The sequence below is a fragment of the Lithobates pipiens genome, unplaced genomic scaffold (assembly GCF_037356315.1).
Source record: "Lithobates pipiens isolate NorthernLeopardFrog02 unplaced genomic scaffold, aLitPip1_a1.2 Scaffold_8, whole genome shotgun sequence".
Classification (NCBI taxonomy): Eukaryota; Metazoa; Chordata; class Amphibia; order Anura; family Ranidae; genus Lithobates; species Lithobates pipiens.
Genome location: NW_027507903.1, coordinates 634,098,502 through 634,120,593, shown reverse-complemented (window position 1 = coordinate 634,120,593; position 22,092 = coordinate 634,098,502). Strand labels below are relative to the sequence as shown.

General features: G+C 49.7%; 1 protein-coding gene across 3 annotated transcripts; it reads right to left on the bottom strand.

Moving 5' to 3' along the window:
• Nucleotides 1-3,093: 3,093 nt before the first annotated feature.
• Nucleotides 3,094-21,138, bottom strand: NFAM1 (NFAT activating protein with ITAM motif 1). Of its 3 annotated transcripts, none has more exons than XM_077470839.1 (9): nucleotides 21,022-21,138; nucleotides 12,131-12,421; nucleotides 11,668-11,798; nucleotides 11,033-11,119; nucleotides 10,408-10,476; nucleotides 9,032-9,094; nucleotides 8,886-8,948; nucleotides 5,005-5,098; nucleotides 3,094-4,926 (listed from the first exon to the last, which is right to left on the bottom strand). In XM_077470839.1, the coding sequence occupies exons 1-8, from the start codon at nucleotides 21,074-21,076 to the stop codon at nucleotides 5,045-5,047; spliced, it is 813 nt and encodes a 270-aa protein (XP_077326965.1). In that variant the 5' UTR covers nucleotides 21,077-21,138; the 3' UTR covers nucleotides 3,094-4,926; nucleotides 5,005-5,044. The 3 variants fall into 3 exon arrangements, with proteins under 3 accessions (XP_077326965.1, XP_077326966.1, XP_077326964.1); XM_077470840.1 differs by having other exon boundaries at nucleotides 3,094-4,904; XM_077470838.1 differs by having other exon boundaries at nucleotides 3,094-5,098.
• Between the last annotated feature and the right edge of the window lie 954 nt (nucleotides 21,139-22,092).

The following is a 22,092-nucleotide window of genomic DNA, read 5'->3' as shown; positions in this document are numbered from 1 at the left end:
TAGGCGGGGCCCGCGAAGGAGACGTCGCTGGCCCCGCCGCCTGGAATGGACTTAAAGGGGAACCCCAACGCCAAAAAAAATCGGCGTGGGGGTCCCCCCCAAGTCCACAACAGACCCTTGTCCGAGCACGCTACCCGGCCGGCCAGGAAAGGGGGGCGAGCGAGCGCCCCCCCCTCCTGAGCCGTACCAGGCCGCGTGCCCTCAACATGGGGGGGTGTCTTGTGGAAGGGGGGCCGTGCGGCCCCCCCACCCCAAAGCACCTTGTCCCCATGTTGATGAGGACAAGGGCCTCTTCCCGACAACCCTGGCCGTTGGTTGTCGGGGTCTGCGGGCGAGGGGCTTATCGGAATCCGGGAGCCCCCTTTAATAAGGGGGCCCCCGGATACCGGCCCCCCACCCTATGTGAATGAGTATGGGGTACAGTGTACCCCTACCCATTCACCTGTAAAATAAAAGTACAAAAAAAAACACAACACACGAGATAAAATACTTTATTGCACAGCTCCGGGGGTCTTCCGTCTTCGGGGGTCTTGTCGCCGGACTCCTCCGCTATCTTCTTGTAGCTCTTTTGCTAGCGGAGGAGTCCGGCTTTCTTCCTCGCCGCCGGCCTCTTCTCCCGACTTCGGGGGTCTTGTCCCTCTCTTCGGTTCTTCTGCCAGGGTTGTCGGGAAGAGGCCCTTGTCCTCATCAACATGGGGACAAGGTGCTTTGGGGTGGGGGGGCTGCGCGGCCCCCCCTTCCCCAAGGCACCCCCCCATGTTGAGGGCACGCGGCCTGGTACGGCTCAGGAGGGGGGGCGCTCGCTCGCCCCCCTTTCCTGGCCGGCCGGGTAGCGTGCTCGGACAAGGGTCTGTTGTGGACTTGGGGGGGGACCCCCACGCCGATTTTTTTCGGCGTTGGGGTTCCCCTTTAAGTCCATACCAGGCGGCGGGGCCAGCGACGTCTCCTTCGCGGGCCCCGCCTACCTGGAGACGCGCTCGAAATGAGCGGACTTTTCTCCGGGCGGGAAAAGTCCGCTCATTTCAAAAGTACGGCGGACTGGCACACACACGGGCGGATTGTCCGCCGAAATGCGAGTCCGACGGACAGTATTACGGAAATTCCGAAATACTTAGTCCGCCAGACTGCACGCTGAAAAAGTCCGCTGAAGCCCACACACGAGCGGACTGTCCGCTGAAATGTGTTTCGGCGGACTAAGTAGGCCAGACAGTCCGCCCGTGTGTACGCGGCTTTAGTGTTAGGATTTCTGGAATAATAGTGTTGGGGTCCAGGGAGGATCAGTGTTGGGGTTTAGTGTACAAGGAAGGGTAATATTTGGGTCCAGGAAGGATCGGTGTTGGGGTTTAGTGTACAAGGAAGGGTAATATTAGGGTCCAGGGAGGATCGTGTTGTGGTTTAGTGTAAAGGAAAGGGTAATATTAGGGTCCAGGGAGGATCAGTGTTGGGGTTTAGTGTACAAGGAAGGGTAATATTAAGGTCCAGAGAGGATCAGTGTTGGGGTTTGGTGTACAGGAAAGGGTAATATTAGGGTCCAGGGAGGATCAGTGTTGGGGTTTAGTGTACAAGGGAGGGTAATATTAAGGTCCAGAGAGGATCAGTGTTGGGGTTTGGTGTACAGGAAAGGGAAATATTTGGGTCCAGGGAGGATCGGTGTTGGGGTTTAGTGTACAAGGAAGGGTAATATTTGGGTCCAGGGAGGATCGTGTTGGGGTTTAGTGTACAGGAAAGGGTAATATTAGGGTCCAGGGAGGATCAGTGTTGGGGTTTAGTGTACAAGGAAGGGTAATATTAAGGTCCAGAGAGGATCAGTGTTGGGGTTTGGTGTACAGGAAAGGGTAATATTAGGGTCCAGGGAGGATCAGTGTTGGGGTTTAGTGTACAAGGAAGGGTAATATTAAGGTCCAGAGAGGATCGGTGTTGGGGTTTGGTGTACAAGAAAGGGTAATATTTGGGTCCAGGGAGGATCGGTGTTGGGGTTTAGTGTACAAGGAAGGGTAATATTTGGGTCCAGGGAGGATCGTGTTGGGGTTTAGTGTACAGGAAAGGGTAATATTAGGGTCCAGGGAGGATCAGTGTTGGGGTTTAGTGTACAAGGAAGGGTAATATTAAGGTCCAGAGAGGATCAGTGTTGGGGTTTGGTGTACAGGAAAGGGTAATATTAGGGTCCAGGGAGGATCAGTGTTGGGGTTTAGTGTACAGGGAAGGGTAATATTAGGGTCCAGGGAGGATCAGTGTTGGGGTTTAGTGTACAGGGAAGGGTAATATTAGGGTCCAGGGAGGATCGGTGTTGGGGTTTGGTGTACAGGGAAGAGTAATATTAGGGTCCAGGGAGGATCAGTGTTGGGGTTTAGTGTACAGGGAAGGTTAATATTAGGGTCCAGGGAGGATCAGTGTTGGGGTTTAGTGTACAGGGAAGGGTAATATTAGGGTCCAGGGAGGATTGGTGTTGGGGTTTGGTGTACAGGAAAGGGTAATATTTGGGTCCAGGGAGGATCGTGTTGGGGTTTAGTGTACAGGAAAGGGTAATATTAGGGTCCAGGGAGGATCAGTGTTGGGGTTTAGTGTACAGGGAAGGGTAATATTAAGGTCCAGAGAGGATCAGTGTTGGGGTTTGGTGTACAGGAAAGGGTAATATTAGGGTCCAGGGAGGATCAGTGTTGGGGTTTAGTGTACAGGGAAGGTTAATATTAGGGTCCAGGGAGGATCAGTGTTGGGGTTTAGTGTACAGGGAAGGGTAATATTAGGGTCCAGGGAGGATCAGTGTTGGGGTTTAGTGTACAGGGAAGTGTAATATTAGGGTCCAGGAAGGATCGGTGTTGGGGTTTGGTGTACAGGGAAGAGTAATATTAGGGTCCAGGGAGGATCAGTGTTGGGGTTTAGTGTACAGGGAAGGGTAATATTAGGGTCCAGGGAGGATCGGTGTTGGGGTTTGGTATACAGGGAAGGGTAATATTAGGGTCCAGGGAGGATCAGTGTTGGGGTTTAGTGTACAGGGAAGTGTAATATTAGGGTCCAGGAAGGATCGGTGTTGGGGTTGGGATATTTAGCGATTCTCCTGGGTTTCAGAATGACTCACTCATTACTACACAGAACTTCAAGAAAAGATTTTTAATCCCTTAGCCACAGTGCATCTAATACATCAGTTGAGCTGATAACATAATTGTAATATAAAATAACAATATATTCCTATCACAGATCTGATAAGGAGTAGAAAAGCCCATACAAGTCTATGAAATAGGTGAAATGCGGGTTTCAATGATCTCCTGTATCTCCCAGCCCTGATGAAGGGTGTACACTCCCTGAAACACGTTGTCACTGTGCATAAACCATTAATAAAGTATATCTGCATTTCAGCATATGTGTCACGTCTCTTTTATATTTTCCTGATATACAGAAGGAGGACATGGCAGCATCGTAAAAAAAACAATTTAAATTATTAATTCATTTTTTAAAGTTGAACTCCAGGTATGGAATTTATAGCATGGTTACATGAATGCGGCTGGGACCGATATAAGAACAGTATGCATATTCCATACCCGTGGAAGCTGGAAATCACTGTAGTAGTCCGTGCTACTACAGTGATCACCACTAGCTTCTGGCTCCCATGTACTGATAAAAATATAATGGTTGAATGGCAGTTATGCGGATCGAGCGACCCCCTGTGGTTACTATACAGCGGGTCAGCCTCTCGCTTGGTGTGGCCACCATTTAATCATTGTATTTTTTTTTTTTAATGGTAGGCATTCCCTGATTGGATGAGGTGGAGAGGTGGGGCAGTGACGTCACAATCTCCACCTCTTCCATTCAGAAACTGCCTTAGGGACAGGAAGTAAAGCAGAACTACGGGTGTGGGGCGGGAACCTGTGCAAAATCTTACGTTTTTATGTCTTCGGCAAATGCCCGAGGCACGCCCATGCACCCGGCAAGCATGCCTATGTCTGCAGCCACCAAAATACATGGTAGAGGTGCACCGTGCAGTAAGGTGTGATCACGGTTTTGGCACTACTTTTTGTGCATTCCTGCCCATTCGGCAGCCCATTGAAATGAATGGGCTGTTCTAAATAGGCCGTGCGCAAATGCGCAGGAATGTGCAAAATAACGCGCATGCGCGGACACACCCTATACTGTGAATGAGCCCCCCCCGCCCCCAAAGCGATCTATGGAAGCTGTTGGAAGAAAACAAACTTTTCATTAGTACACGGCAGAGGTAAGCAGCCCGCGAGCCCTCTGAATCTGGAAGGTGCCCAGAGATGGGCCGTAAACCTCAGACATGAAATACGAACAAAGCATATCCCTCTATAGCGTGTACTTGTCTCAATCCAGAGCACTGCGCGCCATGTCTGTCTGCTGCCTCCTTCCCCTGCTATCAGCATTAGTCACAATATTTCCTGACACCAAGAGAAAAATGTTGACAGGGGAGGGAGCTCCAGCACACAGCCTGTGATTGACAGCCTCAGCTCTGTTCCCGTGTGCTGTGTGAAGGGGGGGGGGGGGAGTCCCCTCCCTCCAATTAGCTCTCAGAGCTCTCCTTACTGAGCTCTGTAGAGTATAATTTCAGCTCTCCGGGGCCTCAGACAAGCTTTATACATTTTTTTACTTTAAACATCTCTAGAAAATAGATGGCTGCAGATAAACAGGTACAACGTATGTAGGAGGATTTTTTTTAACCTCTGCGCATCACCTGAGGATAGCCACTTCACCGAGTATATGGAAGTTTACATTACGAGCAGCAGAAAAAAAAAAGGAGGAGTTTGCTGGTCCTCTGCAGATCCTCTTCTATGGTGCCCTCACACAAGATGGAAGGGGAATGGACATTCTGTGGAGACCACAAACCTAAGGTAGGACACTGAAGGTATGGATTTGACTTGGCGTTATTCATCCAAAGCATTTACAGATTGGGTTCCCTGGAAGGAATGGTGATGTGATCTTTTAATAAAAGAAAAAGAAAGTTTTTGGAATGTACTATTATTACAATTTATAAGGGTAGAGAGTACAATATCCTACCGATTGATGAGATGAGAAGAAGAAAACGGGAGAGGAGGCGTCAACGCTTGATGTTCTCGTACACGGAATTTTCTGCTGTGACTTTCTTTGGTTTCTAGAAGGACAAATATAGATTATTTTTCAAAAGAAAGAAAAGAAGGAAGAAAAAATAAAACACGCACACTTTATAGATCTTTTGAACTTGTTATTTACAGTTTAAGGAATGTGGTCTGTCAAGGTTCTGAAGACCAAGTTGGACGCTGATAAGAAAAGGAATTCGAGAGCCAACAGACCCTATAGTGCCAACCGGAAGTGATTTGGCAGAAGAAGGTGTGACTTTCAAAGTTAAAGTTATGCCTAAACTGCAGTTTGGTTTGGGTACAATTGTCTAAATTTGGACTTCAGCATCAGTCTGACTGGACTGTGAGATGTTCAGTCTGGCCACAGGAGGCGCTGTCTCTTCTGGCAGGCATGGAACTATGGTCTGGTTAGGTGCTTAAGTTACTCTTCCTCGGAGCCCGCCCAGTGGGAGTGGCCCTCTCACTGTGCTTTCTGGTAGAGGGTATTTAAGATGCAGACGTCACGTGGTTCGGGGTTCCGGTCCAGAAGGATGTACTGACTTCATGGTAAGGGGCCTCCTGACCAGCCCCCAGGAAGGCTATGGCTTGGGGTGCGGATCCACCGGACTTTGATGTCTCAGGGCTGGCTAGCCCGAGACAAGGAAACTAAAGAAGGATTCTGAGGTGGTTGGGTGTCACTGAGACCCAGTGACTTCAAGCATTCCAGGGGAGGACTCTTCAGAAGAAGACCACGTACGGGTTGGTTTCTTAGTAAGAGCCTTGAAGGGCTGAAGTACCCGAGAGAATCCGGTCTTGTGGAAATCGCCAAGCTGGCTGAAAGATCCAGGTATCCTACGAGTGTTTTTCAAGCTTAGTTTCCCTATGTGTTCTACATCAACGTCTGTTGCAGAGACTTGTTCTTGAGTTAAGCACCTTGTTGGCTGCTAGGCCTTGTGAGAGAGGGACTATCCAACCTGGGTGATCATCCAGTTGCGAATGGCTATTCTCTGGGTGTAGTCAAAGTAAGCAAGTCCTTCAACATTTTGACTTTGACACTAATGCCGCGTACACACGTAGCTGACTATCCAGCGGACTTAGTCCGGCGGACTTCCCGCCGGACTGTCCGTCGGACTTTCCGAACGGGTTACTTGCCCACACACGGCACTTTTTCAGCGAACTAATACGGCGTACTAAGTCCGCCGTACTATCCACCGAACTTTTGAAATGAACGGACTCGCCCACACACGCAGAGGAAAGTCCGCTCATTTCGAGCACGTCTCCAGGTAGGCGGGGTCCGCGAAGGATGCGTCGCTGGCCCCGCCACCTGGTATGGACTTAAAGGGGAACCCCAACGCCAAAAAAAAAATTGGCGTGGGGGTCCCCCCCAGGCTAACATCAGACCCTTTCCGAGCACGCTACCCGGCCAGCCAGGAAAGGGGGGACGAGCGAGCGCCCCCCCTCCTGAGCCGTACCAGGCGGCGTGCCCTCAACATGGGGGGTGCCTTGGGGAAGGGGGGGCTGCGCGCCTCCCCCACCCCAAAGCACCTTGTCCCCATTTTGATGAGGACAAGGGCCTCTTCCCGACAACCCTGGCCGTTGGTTGTCGGGGTCTGCGGGCGGGGGGCTTATCGGCCCCCAACCCAATGTGAATGAGTATGGGGTACAATGTACCCATACCCATTCACCTGTGAAAAAAAGTACAAAAAAAAAACCACACAAGATAAAATAGTTTATTGCACAGCTCCGGGGTCTTCCATCTTTGGGGGTCTTCTCGCCGGACTCCTCCGCTATCTTCTGCTAGCTCTTTTGCTAGTGGAGGAGCCCGGCTTTCTTCTTCGCCGGCGCCGCCCTCTTCTTCCGACTTCGGGGGTCTTGTCCCCCTCTTCGGTTCTTCTGCCGGGCCACCGCGCCTTCTTATAGCTCTTTTACAGGCGGTGGCCCGGTCTTCTGTCGTCGCCGCCTTCTGTTCTTCTGTTCTTCTTCTGATGTTGCCTCGTCGAGTCCTCCGCTCACAATGGCTCTGACGCGACGTGCGGCGACTTATATAGGGACATCACCAGATGATGCCCCCGCCCATTATGTGTAACAGTCCCAGAGGATGCTGGGACTGCGACATCATAATAGGCAGGGACATCATCCGGCGATGTCCCTATATAAGTCGCCGCGCGCCCGGTCCCCGTCATTGTGAGCGGAGGGAGCGACGAGTCAACATCTGAAGAGAAGAAGAACAGAAGAAGAGAAGAACAGAAGGCGGTGACAGAAGAAGAAGAGAAGAACCGAAGAGGGGGACAAGACCCCCGAAGTCGGAAGAAGAGGGCGGCGGCGAGGAAGAAAGTCGGACTCCTCCGCTAGCAAAAGAGCTAGCAGAAGATAGCGGAGGAGTCTGGCGAGAAGACCCCCCGAAGACGGAAGACCCCGGAGCTGTGCAATAAACTATTTTATCTTGTGTGTTGTTTTTTTTTGTACTTTTTTTCACAGGTGAATGGGTAGGGGTACATTGTACCCCATACTCATTCACATAGGGTGGGGGGCCGGTATCCGGGGGCCCCCTTATTAAAGGGGGCTCCCGGATTCCGATAAGCCCCCTGCCCGCACACCCCGACAACCAACGGCCAGGGTTGTCGGGAAGAGGCCCTTGTCCTCATCAACATGGGGACAAGGTGCTTTGGGGTGGGGGGGCCGCGTGCCCCCCCCTTCCCCAAGGCACCCCCCATGTTGAAGGCACGCGGCCTGGTACGGCTCAGGAGGGGGGGGCGCTCCTTCCCTGGCCGGCCGGGTAGCGTGCTCGGACAAGGGTCTGATGTGGACCTGGGGGGGACCCCCATGCCAATTTTTTTCGGCGTTGGGGTTCCCCTTTAAGTCTATACCAGGTGGCCGGGCCAGCGACGCATCCTTTGCGGGCCCCGCCTACCTGGAGACGTGCTCAAAATGAGCGGACTTTTCTCCGGGCGGGAAAAGTCTGCTCATTTCGAAAGTACGGCGGACTGGCATACGCACGGCCGGTGTCTTGTCAATTAGGGTCCTCTATCAGATGCTGTCCTCTGCGTACTGCGCATGCGCAGTACACAGGAGCACAGATTCCGAAAATTGCCGAGGACGAACGGCGCCTGCGCCGTGAGTCCAGGTTCTATCCCCACTATCCAAGTGGACATAGAGTTAGAATAAAAAAGAGCCGAGCGCAGCGAGGCCGAGCCCGAAGCGTGGCGAGCGAAGCTCGCCCGCGAGGGGCCCTCTAAAATTCTAAACCCTATGTCCGCTTGGATAGTGGGGCTACCTCCTCCACTCACGGCGCAGGCGCCGTTCAGCTTCGGAGATTTTCCGAAGCTTCGTCTGCTCCGTACTGCGCATGCGCAGTACGGAACGGACACATATCGATGGCCGGACTCTATTAGGCAGAACACCGGATTGTCCGCCAAAATGCAAGTCCGGTGGGAAGATTGGAGTGCAAAACTACTTTCTAAATCTGCCGTACTTTCGGGTCAAAAAAGTACGCCGGAGGCTACACACGGGGGGATTGTCCGGCGGACTTGAGTTTGCCGGACTTTTCCACCCGATTGTTTGATCGTGTGTACGCGGCATAAGAGTACCTGAACTTTCCTTTCCAACCCTCTGATCTCAAATTAAGAGATTTGTTCATTGTCTACGTTTTGCAAATAAAATCCATTCAAGTGGATCTGTTGTCGGTCTCTCAAGTTACTGGGCCATTTACCACGGGACACCCCTAGATGTGCAACGAGGAGAACAGAAGGTAACGGTAAGCCCAAATCTAACCAGCAGCTCCTTCGGGAGTAGTGCTACAATGATATCATTTTTTTTTTTTAGCTTCTAGTTTCGAGCACTCACCTGTTTAATTGGGGGCTTGTCCGGGATCGTCTTTGGCTTCTCTTGCGCTGGAGAAGGCTTGGCCTGGAATAAAATGATTCCTGGATTTCTTATACAGAGGACTGTGTAAAAAAAAGATACTTAGTATTGATATGTCATCTTCTAACCTGAGGTTTGGGCCTTTTCATGGGACTTTGGCCGGGGACACCGTGGACCTCCGCTTGAAGTTTCTGTGGAATAAGAGAAGAGGGAACAATCTGAGACATGGTAAAAGTGAACACTTCTCTGTGAAAGGAATCTCAATGTAAGAGCAGGAGCAGGAACAGAGTGTATGAGCAGTATAGAATAGCAAGGAGAAAACAGAAAGAGTCCTCCAGAAGATGAGTATTACACGAGAAGAGAGTTAGATAGAGGAAGGAGCAGAGTCCCCCAGCAGTGCAGAGTATTTCAGGAGGGTAGAGTTATAGAGGAAGGAGCAGAGTCCTCCAGAAGATGAGTATTACATGAGAAGAGTTAGATAGAGGAAGGAGCAGAGTCCTCCAGCAGTGTAGAGTATTTTTGGAGAGGAGAGTTATAGAGGAAGGAGCAGAGTCCTCCAACAGAGCAGAGTATTTCAGGAGAGGAGGGTTATAGAGGAAGGAGCAGAGTCCTCCAGCAGTGCAGAGTATTTCAGGAGGGTAGAGTTATAGAGGAAGGAGCAGAGTCCTCCAGAAGATGAGTATTACATGAGAAGAGTTAGATAGAGGAAGGAGCAGAGTCCTCCAGCAGTGTAGAGTATTTTTGGAGAGGAGAGTTATAGAGGAAGGAGCAGAGACCTCCAACAGAGCAGAGTATTTCAGGAGAGGAGGGTTATAGAGGAAGGAGCAGAGTCCTCCAGCAGTGCAGAGTATTTCAGGAGAGGAGGGTTATAGAGGAAGGAGCAGAGTCCTCCAGCAGAGCAGAGTATTTCAGGAGAGGAGGGTTATAGAGGAAGGAGCAGAGTCCTCCAGCAGTGCAGAGTATTTCAGGAGAGGAGAGTTATAGCGGAAGGAGCAGAGTCCTCCAGCAGTGCAGAGTATTTCAGGAGAGGAGAGTTATAGCGGAAGGAGCAGAGTCCTCCAGCAGAGCAGAGTATTTCAGGAGAGTAGAGTTATAGAGGATGGAGCAGAGTCCTCCAGCAGAGCAGAGTATTTCAGGAGAGGAGAGTTATAGAGGAAGGAGCAGAGTCCTCCAGCAGTGCAGAGTATTTCAGGAGAGGGGAGTTATAGAGGATGGAGCAGAGTCCTCCAGCAGAGCAGAGTATTTCAGGAGAGGAGAGTTATAGAGGAAGGAGCAGAGTCCTCCAGAAGATGAGTATTACATGAGAAGAGTTAGATAGAGGAAGGAGCAGAGTCCTCCAGCAGTGTAGAGTATTTTTGGAGAGGAGAGTTATAGAGGAAGGAGCAGAGTCCTCCAACAGAGCAGAGTATTTCAGGAGAGGAGGGTTATAGAGGAAGGAGCATAGTTCCCCAGCAGAGCAGAGTATTTCAGGAGAGGAGAGTTAGATCAGTAACCCCGGACTCACCACATTGGTCTTTTTGGCAACATCTTCATCCAGGACGTCATACACGTCATCTGAACGCGGCTGAAGACTCTGCACAACAAAGTCTAATTAAAGGATATCTGAAGCCATTAGAGTAGCGGAGGGTTAAGATCCACTGGCAGCTGTGTCTCCTTTGGGAGATTTCCCTTCACTTCCTGTCCCACAGATGCAACAGGAAGTGAGAGGAAATTTCCACTGCAAGGGAAACCCTTTTACATTCGCTGTGCAAACACGTTTGTATTCACACATGCATCAACAACAACCCTTCATAATGTGTATAAAAATGTGGAGAGGAGATAACCAGCTCCATCTAGTGGCCATAAGGTGGTATCCCCCATTGAGGTAATTCAGGAAAATACATAATTGTGGCCAGTAGATGGCGCTGATGATTGTAGAAAATCCACATATTGGACACAGGAGTATTATTTCCAATGCCTTTCTTTATAAATAGGTGTTTAATGAATAATAATAATAATAATAATAAACATACTTAAATAAAAATGGGTGTGTTTTTGTGTGCATGACGCCTAAAGGAACCCTAAAGGAATGTAGTATTTATATGAACACCCTGAAGATTTTCTTTATAGACGTCGCTCGGGAGACTCACCGTGTACAGGGAGCCGGATGTCTCCTCCTCTGGCTGTTGCGTGGTGGGCGTAGGTGTTGCTTGGGGTGCAGCGGGCACACTAGAAAGCTTTAATGGTGGAGAAAATAGACACATGGGGGGGTCATCATCAGACTGGATTTGCTCTCTGCAGCATGAGATAACGGTCTGATTGGAAACAATGGGGTCCTATTTGTTGTGTTAATGCCTCAGCTCCCTCTAGTGGGCATAATGAGGTATTTTCCCGATTTAGGTAATTCAGCATAATACCACATTATAGCCACTAGATGGAGCTGACAGTCATGAGAAATATTCAGCAAAGTTTAGAGGATATTCAAAATGGCTATGCAAATACAGCGCAGATATTTTTTTTTGTTATCAATAGACCTCATTGTGTGCTGTAAATATAAAGGATGACTTCATACAAGCCTTACCGCTGGCATCATATGGACAGTTTTGTATTGCATTCTCATCGAGTGGTTGGATCCGTGGCTCTTCGTCTGCCACAGACCACAGAGCTGTATTAAATCGTCGGCTCCATCTAGTGGCCAAAAATGCAGTATTCTCCTGAAATACCCCAATCAGGAGCATACAGCATGATGACCACTAGATGGCATAGTTTGGCACGTAAATGTCACCTGTTTAATGCGGTGGAATGGCAGAACTAGGTACGTCCCCGAAATGGAGAGGAGCAAGAGAAGAATGAAGAAGGCGATAAGTCCAGACTGCAGTCTGTCCGCTGTGCCAGCGGGTTCTTGATAGCCGGAATCTGGGGAGAGACAAAACCCATTTATCAGTCTGTACCGGGGGGGGGGGGGGGGGGCGGACATGGACAGGAGGGGGTGATGAGTCTGTCCCGGGGGGGACACGGACAGGAGGGGGTGATGAGTCTGTCCCAGGGGGGGACACGGACAAGAGGGGGTGATGAGTCTGTCCCAGGGGGGGGACATGGACAGGAGGGGGTGATGAGTCTGTCCCGGGGGGGGACATGGACAAGAGGGGGTGATGAGTCTGTCCTAGGGGGGGACAGGAGGGGGTGATGAGTCTGTCCCGGGGGGGACACGGACAGGAGGGGGTGATGAGTCTGGTGTAAGTACTTACCTCTGACATGTATGTAGGTCCATTCTTGGCTGTATGTGGTTGTAGCCCCACATTTGAGGCGACATCTGTAGGCTCCTGACACATTGGCCAGGACCCGGAAACTTGTAGTTCTCTTCCAGGTGATGTTGGTCAGGACATTCTCTCTCCAATCCACCAGCTCTTCATCCCTGAAGATCGATGTCATAATCCGCTGGTCAGTTGTGGGTGGCGAAATCTGGGCAGTGCAGTGGATGGTGGACCAATGACGGGACAGGGCAACAAGGAGCGATGGAGACTGGGAGACCTCACAGGCTGGGAGAGAAGAGGGATGTCAATATTATCACTTCTCCCTGCAGATTATCACTCCTCTCCTTATCAATCACTTCTCCCTGCAGAGTATCACTCCTCTCCTTATCAATTACTCCTCTCTGCAAACTATCACTCCTCTACTTAGAAATTACTTCTCCCTGCAGACTATCACCCCTCCCCTTATTGATCATTTCTCACTGCACACTATCACTTCTCTACCTATCAATCACTTCTCTTTGCAGACTATCACTCCTCTACTTATCGATCACTTTTCCCTGCAGACTATCACTCCTCTCCTTACTGATCACTTGTCCCTGCAGAGTATTACTCCTCTATTTAGCAATAACTTCTCCCTGCAGACTATCACTCCTCTCCTTACTGATCACTTATCCCTGCAGAGTATTACTCCTCTCCTTACCAATCACTTCTCTCTGCAGAGTATCACTCCTCTCCTTAGCAATCACATCTCCCTGCAGACTATCACTCCTCTACTTAGCAATCACATCTCCCTGCAGACTATCACTCCTCTACTTACCAATCACATCTCCCTGCAGACTATCACTCCTCTTCTTAGCAATCACATCTCCCTGCAGACCATCACTCCTCTACTTAGCAATCACATCTCCCTGCAGACTATCACTCCTCTACTTAGCGATCACTTCTCCCTGCAGACTATTACTCCTCTCCTTACCGATCACTTCTCCCTGCAGATTATCACTCCTCTCCTTATTGATCACTACTCTCTGCAGAGTATCACTACCCTCCTTACTGATCACTTCTGCCTGCAGACTATCACTCATCTCCTTACCAATCCCTTCTCCATGCAGAGTATCACTCCTCTCCTTACTGATCACTTCTCCCTGCAGAGTATTACTCCTCTATTTACTGATCACACCTCCCTGCAGAGTATCACTCTTCTCCTTACCAATCACTTCACTCTGCAGAGTATCACTCCTCTCGTTACTGATCACTTCTCCCTGCAGACTATCACTCCTTTCCTTATTGATCATTTCTCCCTGCAGACTATCACTCCTCTACTTATCGATCATTTCTCCCTGCAGACGATCACTCCTCTACTTATCGATCACTTCTCTCTGCAGACTATCACGCCTCTCTTTACTTATCACTTCTCCCTGCAGACTATCAGTCTCTCCTTACAGATCACATCTCCCTGCAGAGTATCACTCCTCTCCTTACTGATCATATCTCCCTGCACAGTATCACTCCTCTCCTACCTATAACACCTCCCTGCAGAGTATCACTTCTCTACTTACTTCCCACTTCTCCCTGCAGAGCATCACTCCTCTCCTTACTGATTCGCCGAGGGCACTATGGACACAGGTTCCAAAGAATCACCAAGGGCACTATGGACACGGGTTCCAAAGAATCACCAAGGGCACTATGGACACGGGTTCTAAAGAATCACCAATGGCCCTATGGGCACGGGTTCCAAAGAATCACCAAGGGCACTATGGACACAGGTTCCAAAGAATCACCAAGGGCACTATGGACACAGGTTCCAAAGAATCACCAAGGGCACTATGGACACGGGTTCCAAAGAATCACCAAGGGCACTATGGACACGGGTTCCAAAGAATCACCAAGGGCACTATGGACATGGGTTTCAATGACTCACCAAGGGCACTATGGACATGGGTTCCAAAGACTCACCATGTGCACTATGGACACGGGTTCCAAAGACTCACCATGTGCACTATGGACACTGGTTCCAAAGACTCACCATGTGCACTATGGACGCTGGTTCCAAAGACTCACCGAGGGCACTATGGACACGGGTTTCAATGACTCTCTGAGGGCACTATCGACACGGGTTCCAAACACTTACCAAAGGGGAACTATGGACTTGGGTTTCAAAGACTCACCAAGCACACTATAGGCACAGGTTCCAAAGACTTATTGAGGGCACTATGGGCACAGGTTCCCAAGACTCACTGAGGGCACTATGGACACAGGTTCTTCCCCTGGGTGCCATGACAAAGACACCCCCCAACCTGGTCCAACTAGGACCATCAGTAGTCTTCCATAACTTCTTCAGACCTTACACCAATGGACTTTAAAAGCAGCCCCACCCAGAACAAGTTTTATTTTCAGAAGAGGTTCCCATCTTGAGGTTAGGAGAAGTCCATACAATGGAAGTGTTTTAACGTTTTACTGGAATAAGGTAAAATCCCATCAGTGACCACACATTCCTTCAGAGATAACAGCAGAGATGACCCAAGGGATGCAAGTGGTCCCACAAGCCCTACACGTCTCTATCCATGCCCTTCCCCTAGAAGGAAGCTACCGGAGACTAGATCCTCCGAGATTGCATCCATGTGCTGAGTTCCCGGGTCTGTACACTTGCTAGGCTGATTATGAGGGGTTAATTTTGTATATTGAAAATCTTACAAACAACAACTTATATACAATAAAACCATAATAAATAAATAAAACATATTTACAAAATAATTGAATATAATTATACAAACCAGAAAGAACAAGAACAAAATAAACAGTGCAAACCAAATTGCACACAACATAATCCCTACGGGAGAGCCAGACTAAGGAACATCACCATCACCATACATGTAGCCTTCAATCAAAATTATATTGGATCTGAAAATCCAGGGGAGTGAAAGAATACAAAGAAAGCCGCACACCCCGAGATCAACAGGCAGCAGCTGCAGAGTCCTGATATTCCTCCACGCCTTTATCCAGGCCTCCTGCTGCCACCTGTCTTTCTAAAAGACCCAGAATCTTCCCAACCTCACCCAGAATGTTCTGCATCACCACTTCCACAGGGAGGATTTTACCCCGTAAGTATACCTGACACCGTGCAATCCACGTGAAATAACGGACTACTAAACTAACTAAAAAAAGTGTTTCCAAATCATAATCCCGACGAGTCTGGAAAACCCCATACACCCACTCTGCATAACTCATATGGGGGAGAAAGGGTATACTCACACTCCACTCTCGGGCAGCCCCGATCACTCATGGAAAGAAACTTCAAGTTGCCCTTCACATATAGTTTTCCATTAAAGGCAAGCCAAGCCTGATCCCTAAACTTCATTGGGATTTTCTCCAAATTAATAAACCGCAAACCCACCCCCAAAACCAGGCTCATGATCCACTTCTCAAGAAGTTTCCTTGGAAGAGATCTGACTTCTCCTGCTGTTACTTGCCACTGCCAAAGTATTTTCAAACACGGGGCAACATAAGCCGGGAGCTTATCATGCTTGACCCTCAGGCTTTTCATTGGCCCACCATTTTCCCAGTCTCACAGAAAGGGCCTAAACCAGGACTGGAAAATACCAACCCACCCAGGCGGTCTCTCTGTCAACATGTTACCAAGATTGTACTTCACAAACATCAGAGAGAAAAAGACTACAGGGTTGATCATCCCTAGACCACCCTCCCGCCTAGGAAGGTAAGTCACATTCCTTTTGACAAGGTTTATTCTGTTCCCCCATAACAGCTGGAAGAAACAAGTATAGACCCTGGTATAGAGAGAAGCTGGCAAAACGCAAACAAAACTGACATATAGGAAAATCGGAATTGGGTAAGTCTTGATCAGATCAACCTTTTCCCTCAAGGAAAGCTGCCAACCTTTCCAGCTTGCCACCTTGGCATCGGCATTCTCCAGCCTGTTCAGCCTGTTCACCCAATTTGCATGACCATAGTCACCTGGGCCAAATTCAATGCCTAGAACTCAAATTTTTTGCTGGGGCTCCGGGAAGTCATCCGGGAGAACAAAGCTCTCACCTTCCACGCCCATCCAGAAAGCTTCACACTTGTCCTGGTTGACCTTTGAACCTGATGCCTCTGCATACTGCCTTATCACTGAGACCACCTCAAGCGCCTCCCCAGTCCCAGAGACAAAAACAGAAACGTCACAACCTTCAAAGGAGGCTCACCAGCGATGCCCATAAGTACTCCACATAATGGTCCATTCTCCAGCCTTCTAATGAAGGGGTCGATTGCAAACACATATAACAGAGGACTCAATGGGCACCCCTGACGCACACCCGAGCCAACCACAAAGGGTTGCCCGACCCAACCATTAACCAGAGGAAATCTTTCAGCCCCTTTGTACAAAATCTTGAGCCAATCAATGAAACCCCCCTCCAGGCCATATCTGCCAAGAAGGAGCCATAAGTACTCATGATTAACCCTATCAAAGGTCTTAGCCTGATCCAATGTCAGCAAAAATTTACCCCAACCAGCAGTCCTACAATGCTCCAAGGCCTCCTGGACAGCTAACACTGCTGAGAAAGTGCTTCTACCTTGGACCGAACAGTGCTGGTGGTGGGATAACAAACTGCCTGCCACTGGCGATAATCGGCAGAAAAAAATCTTTGCCAGTATCTTTCTATTGACATTAAGAAGGCTAATGGGGCGCCAATTCTCAATCATCGAAGGATCTTTACCCTTTGACAGAAGGATCACTGCAGATTGCCTCATGGAGGGAGGGAGAGAACCCTCATGCAAACAGCCATTAAAAACCTCTGCAAGGTAGGGAGCCAGGATCGTCTTAAAACATTTATAAAATTCAGCTGTCAACCCATCTGTCCCTGGCGTTTTCTTGATGGCCGGTTTATCAATAGCCTGGACTACCTCATCTGCAGTGATTTCATTTGTCAAACCCATCAAAGGAACATTACTTTCCAGTCCTGGTGTAGAGTCCAAAAAACCCAACATCCTTGTCCGATCAAGGTTCCTTCCTCCCAGGAGATCGGCATAGTATGACCTGACCACCTCCAGGATCCCTGACCTAGACTTCGTCAGAGAGCCCGTACTGTCCTTCAGGCCATGGACCGTCTTAACTGCTACGCTCTGTTTACAGTTCTGGTAAGGGTCAGGCGAATGGTATTTCCCGTAATCCCTCTCCTGAACCAAAGAGGCGTGCTGGTCATATTCATGTCTCCTAAGGAGGAGCTTTACCTCAGAGATCGCCCCAGAATCTCCTCCATTCGAAACAAGGCGGTCAAGTTTCCTCCGCAAACGCTGGTAGGTGATATACTTATCGGCCACAAGAGACCAAAATGAGGGACCACGTCTCCACTCCTTCTTTGCCAGATGTATATCGGCCAGATTACTCAGATGGGTCTCTTGCAAAAACAAAATGTCAGCATCAAACTCGCTGAGCAAAAATAAGGCCATATGACGAGCGCTTACTGATCTTAAGCTGGCAACATTAATGGTTGCCACTTTTAAGGGAGTGGGAACTGCCATTAGGGTAGTTGAGGCAGACGTTTCTTAGCCTGACTACTCCCTCTCCCTGGAGAACCAGCGTGCTTCGTTGCACCCTGGCACTCATCATCCATAGAGGACGCTGAACTGAACGAGTCCCAATCATCATCATCATCATCATCTGACAGTACCTTAAACTTATTTTCCAAAGGCAAAACTTTAGGATTGAAGGGAACTGAACCCCTTTTTTTCCTTCTTTTGCCCCTCCTCCTCTTATCCTCCAACCACTCCATATCATCCTTGGATAAATCACAACCAGCCTCCCCACACCTATCCTCCCCTTCAACCCCCCCCCCCCATTCTCCCTTCCCTTATCTACCACCAGGCCAGCCTCCCCACTATTTTCCCCACTCCTCTGCACCCCACCATCTGCAATAGAAACCCTGCAGCGTCGGGGGAGGGGGACTGGCACCACACCTGACGCACCAGCCTCAGCACCTCTTGCTGCCTCTGCAATTTTAGAAGACACAGAAGGATCGGACACATTCTCGGCAACTGAAACTTTACATACAGACTGGGAGAACACACTAGGTACACGCACAGACTGGGAAGACACAGACACATTGGGTATTGGCACAGACTGGGGAGACACATTGGGTATTGGCACAGACTGGGGAGACACATTGGGTATTGGCACAGACTGGGGAGACACATTGGGTATTGGCACACACTCAGATGGATTCACAGGTCCTTCAGCTGCTGAGCTCTGTGCATCCTCCATGTCCAGATGAAAGAACTCTCTCATGAGCTCAGGCTTGTTGTGCATTGCCTCAGGACACTGACTGTAAGGATGTCCCACTGCATTGCATAGATTACACCTGATGATATTACAGTCCTTTGCCAAATGTCCTATACCCTGACACAGAGAGCACTTCATCACTGGACAGGAGGATGTAAGATGCCCTTTATCTCCACACTTGTTACAGAGCTTTGGCTGCCCGGGTAGAAGATGGTCAGCCTGTCCCTCTCCAGGAAAGCTGAGGATGGCAGATGTTGGACAACATTGTCAATGACCTTTAATTTTAGCTGCACAGACAATCCCCCTGTCCATATTCCTCGATCGTCCAAAATCTTTCTTAGGGGGCTCAGGACATCCCCATACCTCCTCAACCATATAGTTAAATCCCCTTGTGGTATGGATTCATTACGGACAAGTATTGTCACCATTTTAATGAGGGTCTGGCGTGAAATAAGCTTGGGGATGAGCCCTTTCCAGTCTGGCAGGCCCCTGTTCAAACTTCTCCCAAAATATGTCCAAAGACTCCGGACGGAGAAAGGACCAATCATATTCATAGGAACCTGCCGGACTGATCAGGGCGAAGATATCTGCAGGCCTAAACCTCATCTGCAGGAATTTATCCACCACTGTCCTCCTATGTGGGGGGGTTTCCATCGCCTTCCCATTTCAACTGGACAACATTCCTCCTTTTAAACAGGGATGGAGATAGAACATTCCCATGCTCCTTCCCTGGTTGCTCCCCCTTCCCAGATCCTGTGGCAGCAACACCAGCATAAGTTTTTCTTCCACCACCAGCATTTGCAGTCTTGTCCTCAGATACAATCAAACCTGCTGGCAGAGAGTCTGAATCAGCTGGGATAGCAGTCTTCTGATTAGCAGAGGCAGGACCCACCCCCTCCCCCGAACACTCAGCTTCAATCCTGGGATCAATCACAGTCTTGGCTGCTGCAGACTCCTGGAGAGTTGTAGCTTTACTGCTCCCAGCATCTCCTCCACCATTCACAGGAACAGCTGCTGTGCCTGGTCCAGGCAAAGTCTCTGTATTGTCCATGGACTGCTCTGTAGACTGAAGCTGACAGTTATTAGCAGATGTTATTGCTTGCTGTGTATTGTCTATGGGTCTGGGCAGACTGTCTGAGGTACTACAACCCTCAGCAGGCCCATTGTCATTAAAGTTCACACCATCCTGCACACACACTGTACCTGCACCTGCACCTGCTCTCTCCACAGGTCCAGGAACGGTGTCCATCTTCTCCTCACCATCCTGGGGAGCTGAATCCGGACTGCACTCCAGTTTATTGATGAAATCCAGCATGTCAGAACCTTCAACCTCCTGCTCAGATGTTCCACATTGCTGGGGAGGGAAGGGGACAGAGGCCTCTGCCATTGAGGGCTCAGCAGATGTCTGAGGTGTTGAAGAGCTGAACCTGCATCTCCTCACCCTCCATGCAGGAAGCGGCTCCTCTTCTCATTTGGTGAAATCTTTCTTCATTCTTATATTTTTCTTTAAATGCTCCACTATTCTCCTTCAGAGAACTCACCAATTCCTTCTGCTACCGCAGAGCTTGTTCCAGGTCTTTCAATTCAGGCCTCAGAGCCGGTCTCTTCTTACTGAAGACTTTGGCACAAATCTGCTTTTTCTTTTTAAATTCGGCTTTCAAAGCTCCCAACTTCCCCTCTTCCTTCTCAATCCACTTCAGCGTTTCCACAATTCTCCGTCTAAAGGCAGACAGAGATTCATCTTTTCTTTGGCCCAGAATCTTCCACAGGCTGAGGGCTATCCAGGGGGCCCCCGTCAGGGTCCTCCCCAGGAACCAGCTTCCCTCCTGGGGCAGAGAAGCAACTCTAGCCCCTGGTCTCTGGAAGCACAGGAGCAAAGGAACTAGCCACCTCACACCTCACTGTCAAGGAGCGGAATGGCAGTTTCCCACCATCCCTGTGCTGAGTTCCCAGGCCTGTACATCTGCCGTGCCCATTATGAGGGGTTCCCACCATCTCTGTGCTGAGTTCCCAGGTCTGTACACCTGCTGTGCCCGTTATAAGGTTTTCCCATCATCCCTGAGCTGAGTTCCCTGGTCTGTACACCTGCTGTGCCCATTATGAGGGGTTCCCACCATCCTTGTGCTGAGTTCCTTGGTCTGTACACCTGCTGTGCCCGTTATAAGGTTTTCCCACCATCCCTGTGCTGAGTTTCTGGGTCTGTACACCCGCTGTGCCCATTATGAGGGCATCCCACCATCCCTGTGCTGAGTTCCCAGGTCTATACCTCTGCTGTTCCCATTATGAGGGGTTCCCACCATCCCTGTGCTGAGTTCCTAGGTCTGTACACCTGCTGTGCCCATCATGAGGGGTTCCCTTCATCCCTGTGCTGAGTTCCCAGGTCTGTACACCTGCTGTGCCCATCATGAGGGGTTCCCACCATCCCTGTTCTGAGTTCCTGGGTCTATATATCTGCTTTAGCTCACATCCTATGTAGCAAAAACATTTTGCTGACGTCTCTGGTGACAATCAGTCCTGCCATCTTCAGTGACCGATCTATCCATCTGTGACCAGGTTGGGAAATATGCAATCAGTGGAAGGCTAGTCTGTATCTGCCCTGGTGGGCTCTTACCCCGGCACAGGTGGGCCCAGGTGATGAAGACGATGGTCCATAGTGGTCGGTCCATCCCTGTTTGTCTTAGCTTCGTCTGCCGCTCTCCCCAACCCCCCTTCACTTCTGCTTTTTGGGACACTGCCGCTCAGCAAATGCGGAACTTCTTGATGGTGCAACCTTTCCGATAAACCGTTCCCCAGACACTTGGAGATTGACTATTCAGGGCTTAGTTTTAGAGGCAGAGAAACATTTAAAGCCCCAAAATCACTTTCAGCGCTTTCTTTTGGTGGTATTTAATCACTGCTGTTTTTTTTTTTTATATTTTACTACAAAAAATTTACTGAAAAAAATAAATAAATGTTTTTAAAAGTTTTTCTTAGTTTCTAACAGTAAATTTTGTAAATAAGTAATTTTTCTCCTTTACTGATGTGTGCTGATAAGGGCTGCACTGACGAGCACTGATGAGGGGGAACCAATATGCCACACTTATGGGCACTGATAGTTGGCACTGGTGGGCACTGATAGGTGGCAGTGGTGAGAACTGATGGGCACTGATAGACGGCACGGATTGGTGGCACTGATGGGCAGCACTGATGGGCAACACTAATAAGCAGGCACTGATAGGCACTGAAAGGCAGCACTGACTGGCATCACTGATGGGTGGCACTGGTGGGCACTGATTGGTGGCAGTGATTGGGCACTGCTGCGCATTACGGTAACCAGGGCACTGAGGATCAGCGCCCTGATTACCTGTCTTGGTGTCCCCTGCGAGGAGATACCGCTAATTGGCTCTCCTCGCCACACACTCTGTCAGTGGGAGGCGAGGAGAGCCGATTACCGGCACTTCCACATTTACATGTGACCCGCCGTGATTGGACACAGCCGATCACATGGTTAAAAAGCCACGTCACCGGCTCTTTACAGAGATCGGGGTCACGTTGTGTCCTAGGAACACGGCAAGGCCACGATCGCAGCACCGCGAGCAGCCGCTCTGGAGTGGCGTCATATGACGTCCACCCAGAATGAGAGCCGCACCGTCCCTCCATCATTTGGCGGTGGGCGGGCGGCAAGTGATTAAAGGGACACTGA

Coding starts and splice junctions, on each gene's coding strand:
- NFAM1 (XM_077470838.1), bottom strand. CDS start 21,076: ATGGACCGACCACTATGGACCATCGTCTTCATCACCTGGGCCCACCTG. Junction 9,095..10,407: donor TTGCCAAAAAGACCAATGTG/GTGAGTCCGGGG, acceptor CTTATTCCACAG/AAACTTCAAGCGGAGGTCCA. Junction 8,949..9,031: donor TGAAAAGGCCCAAACCTCAG/GTTAGAAGATGA, acceptor ATTTTATTCCAG/GCCAAGCCTTCTCCAGCGCA.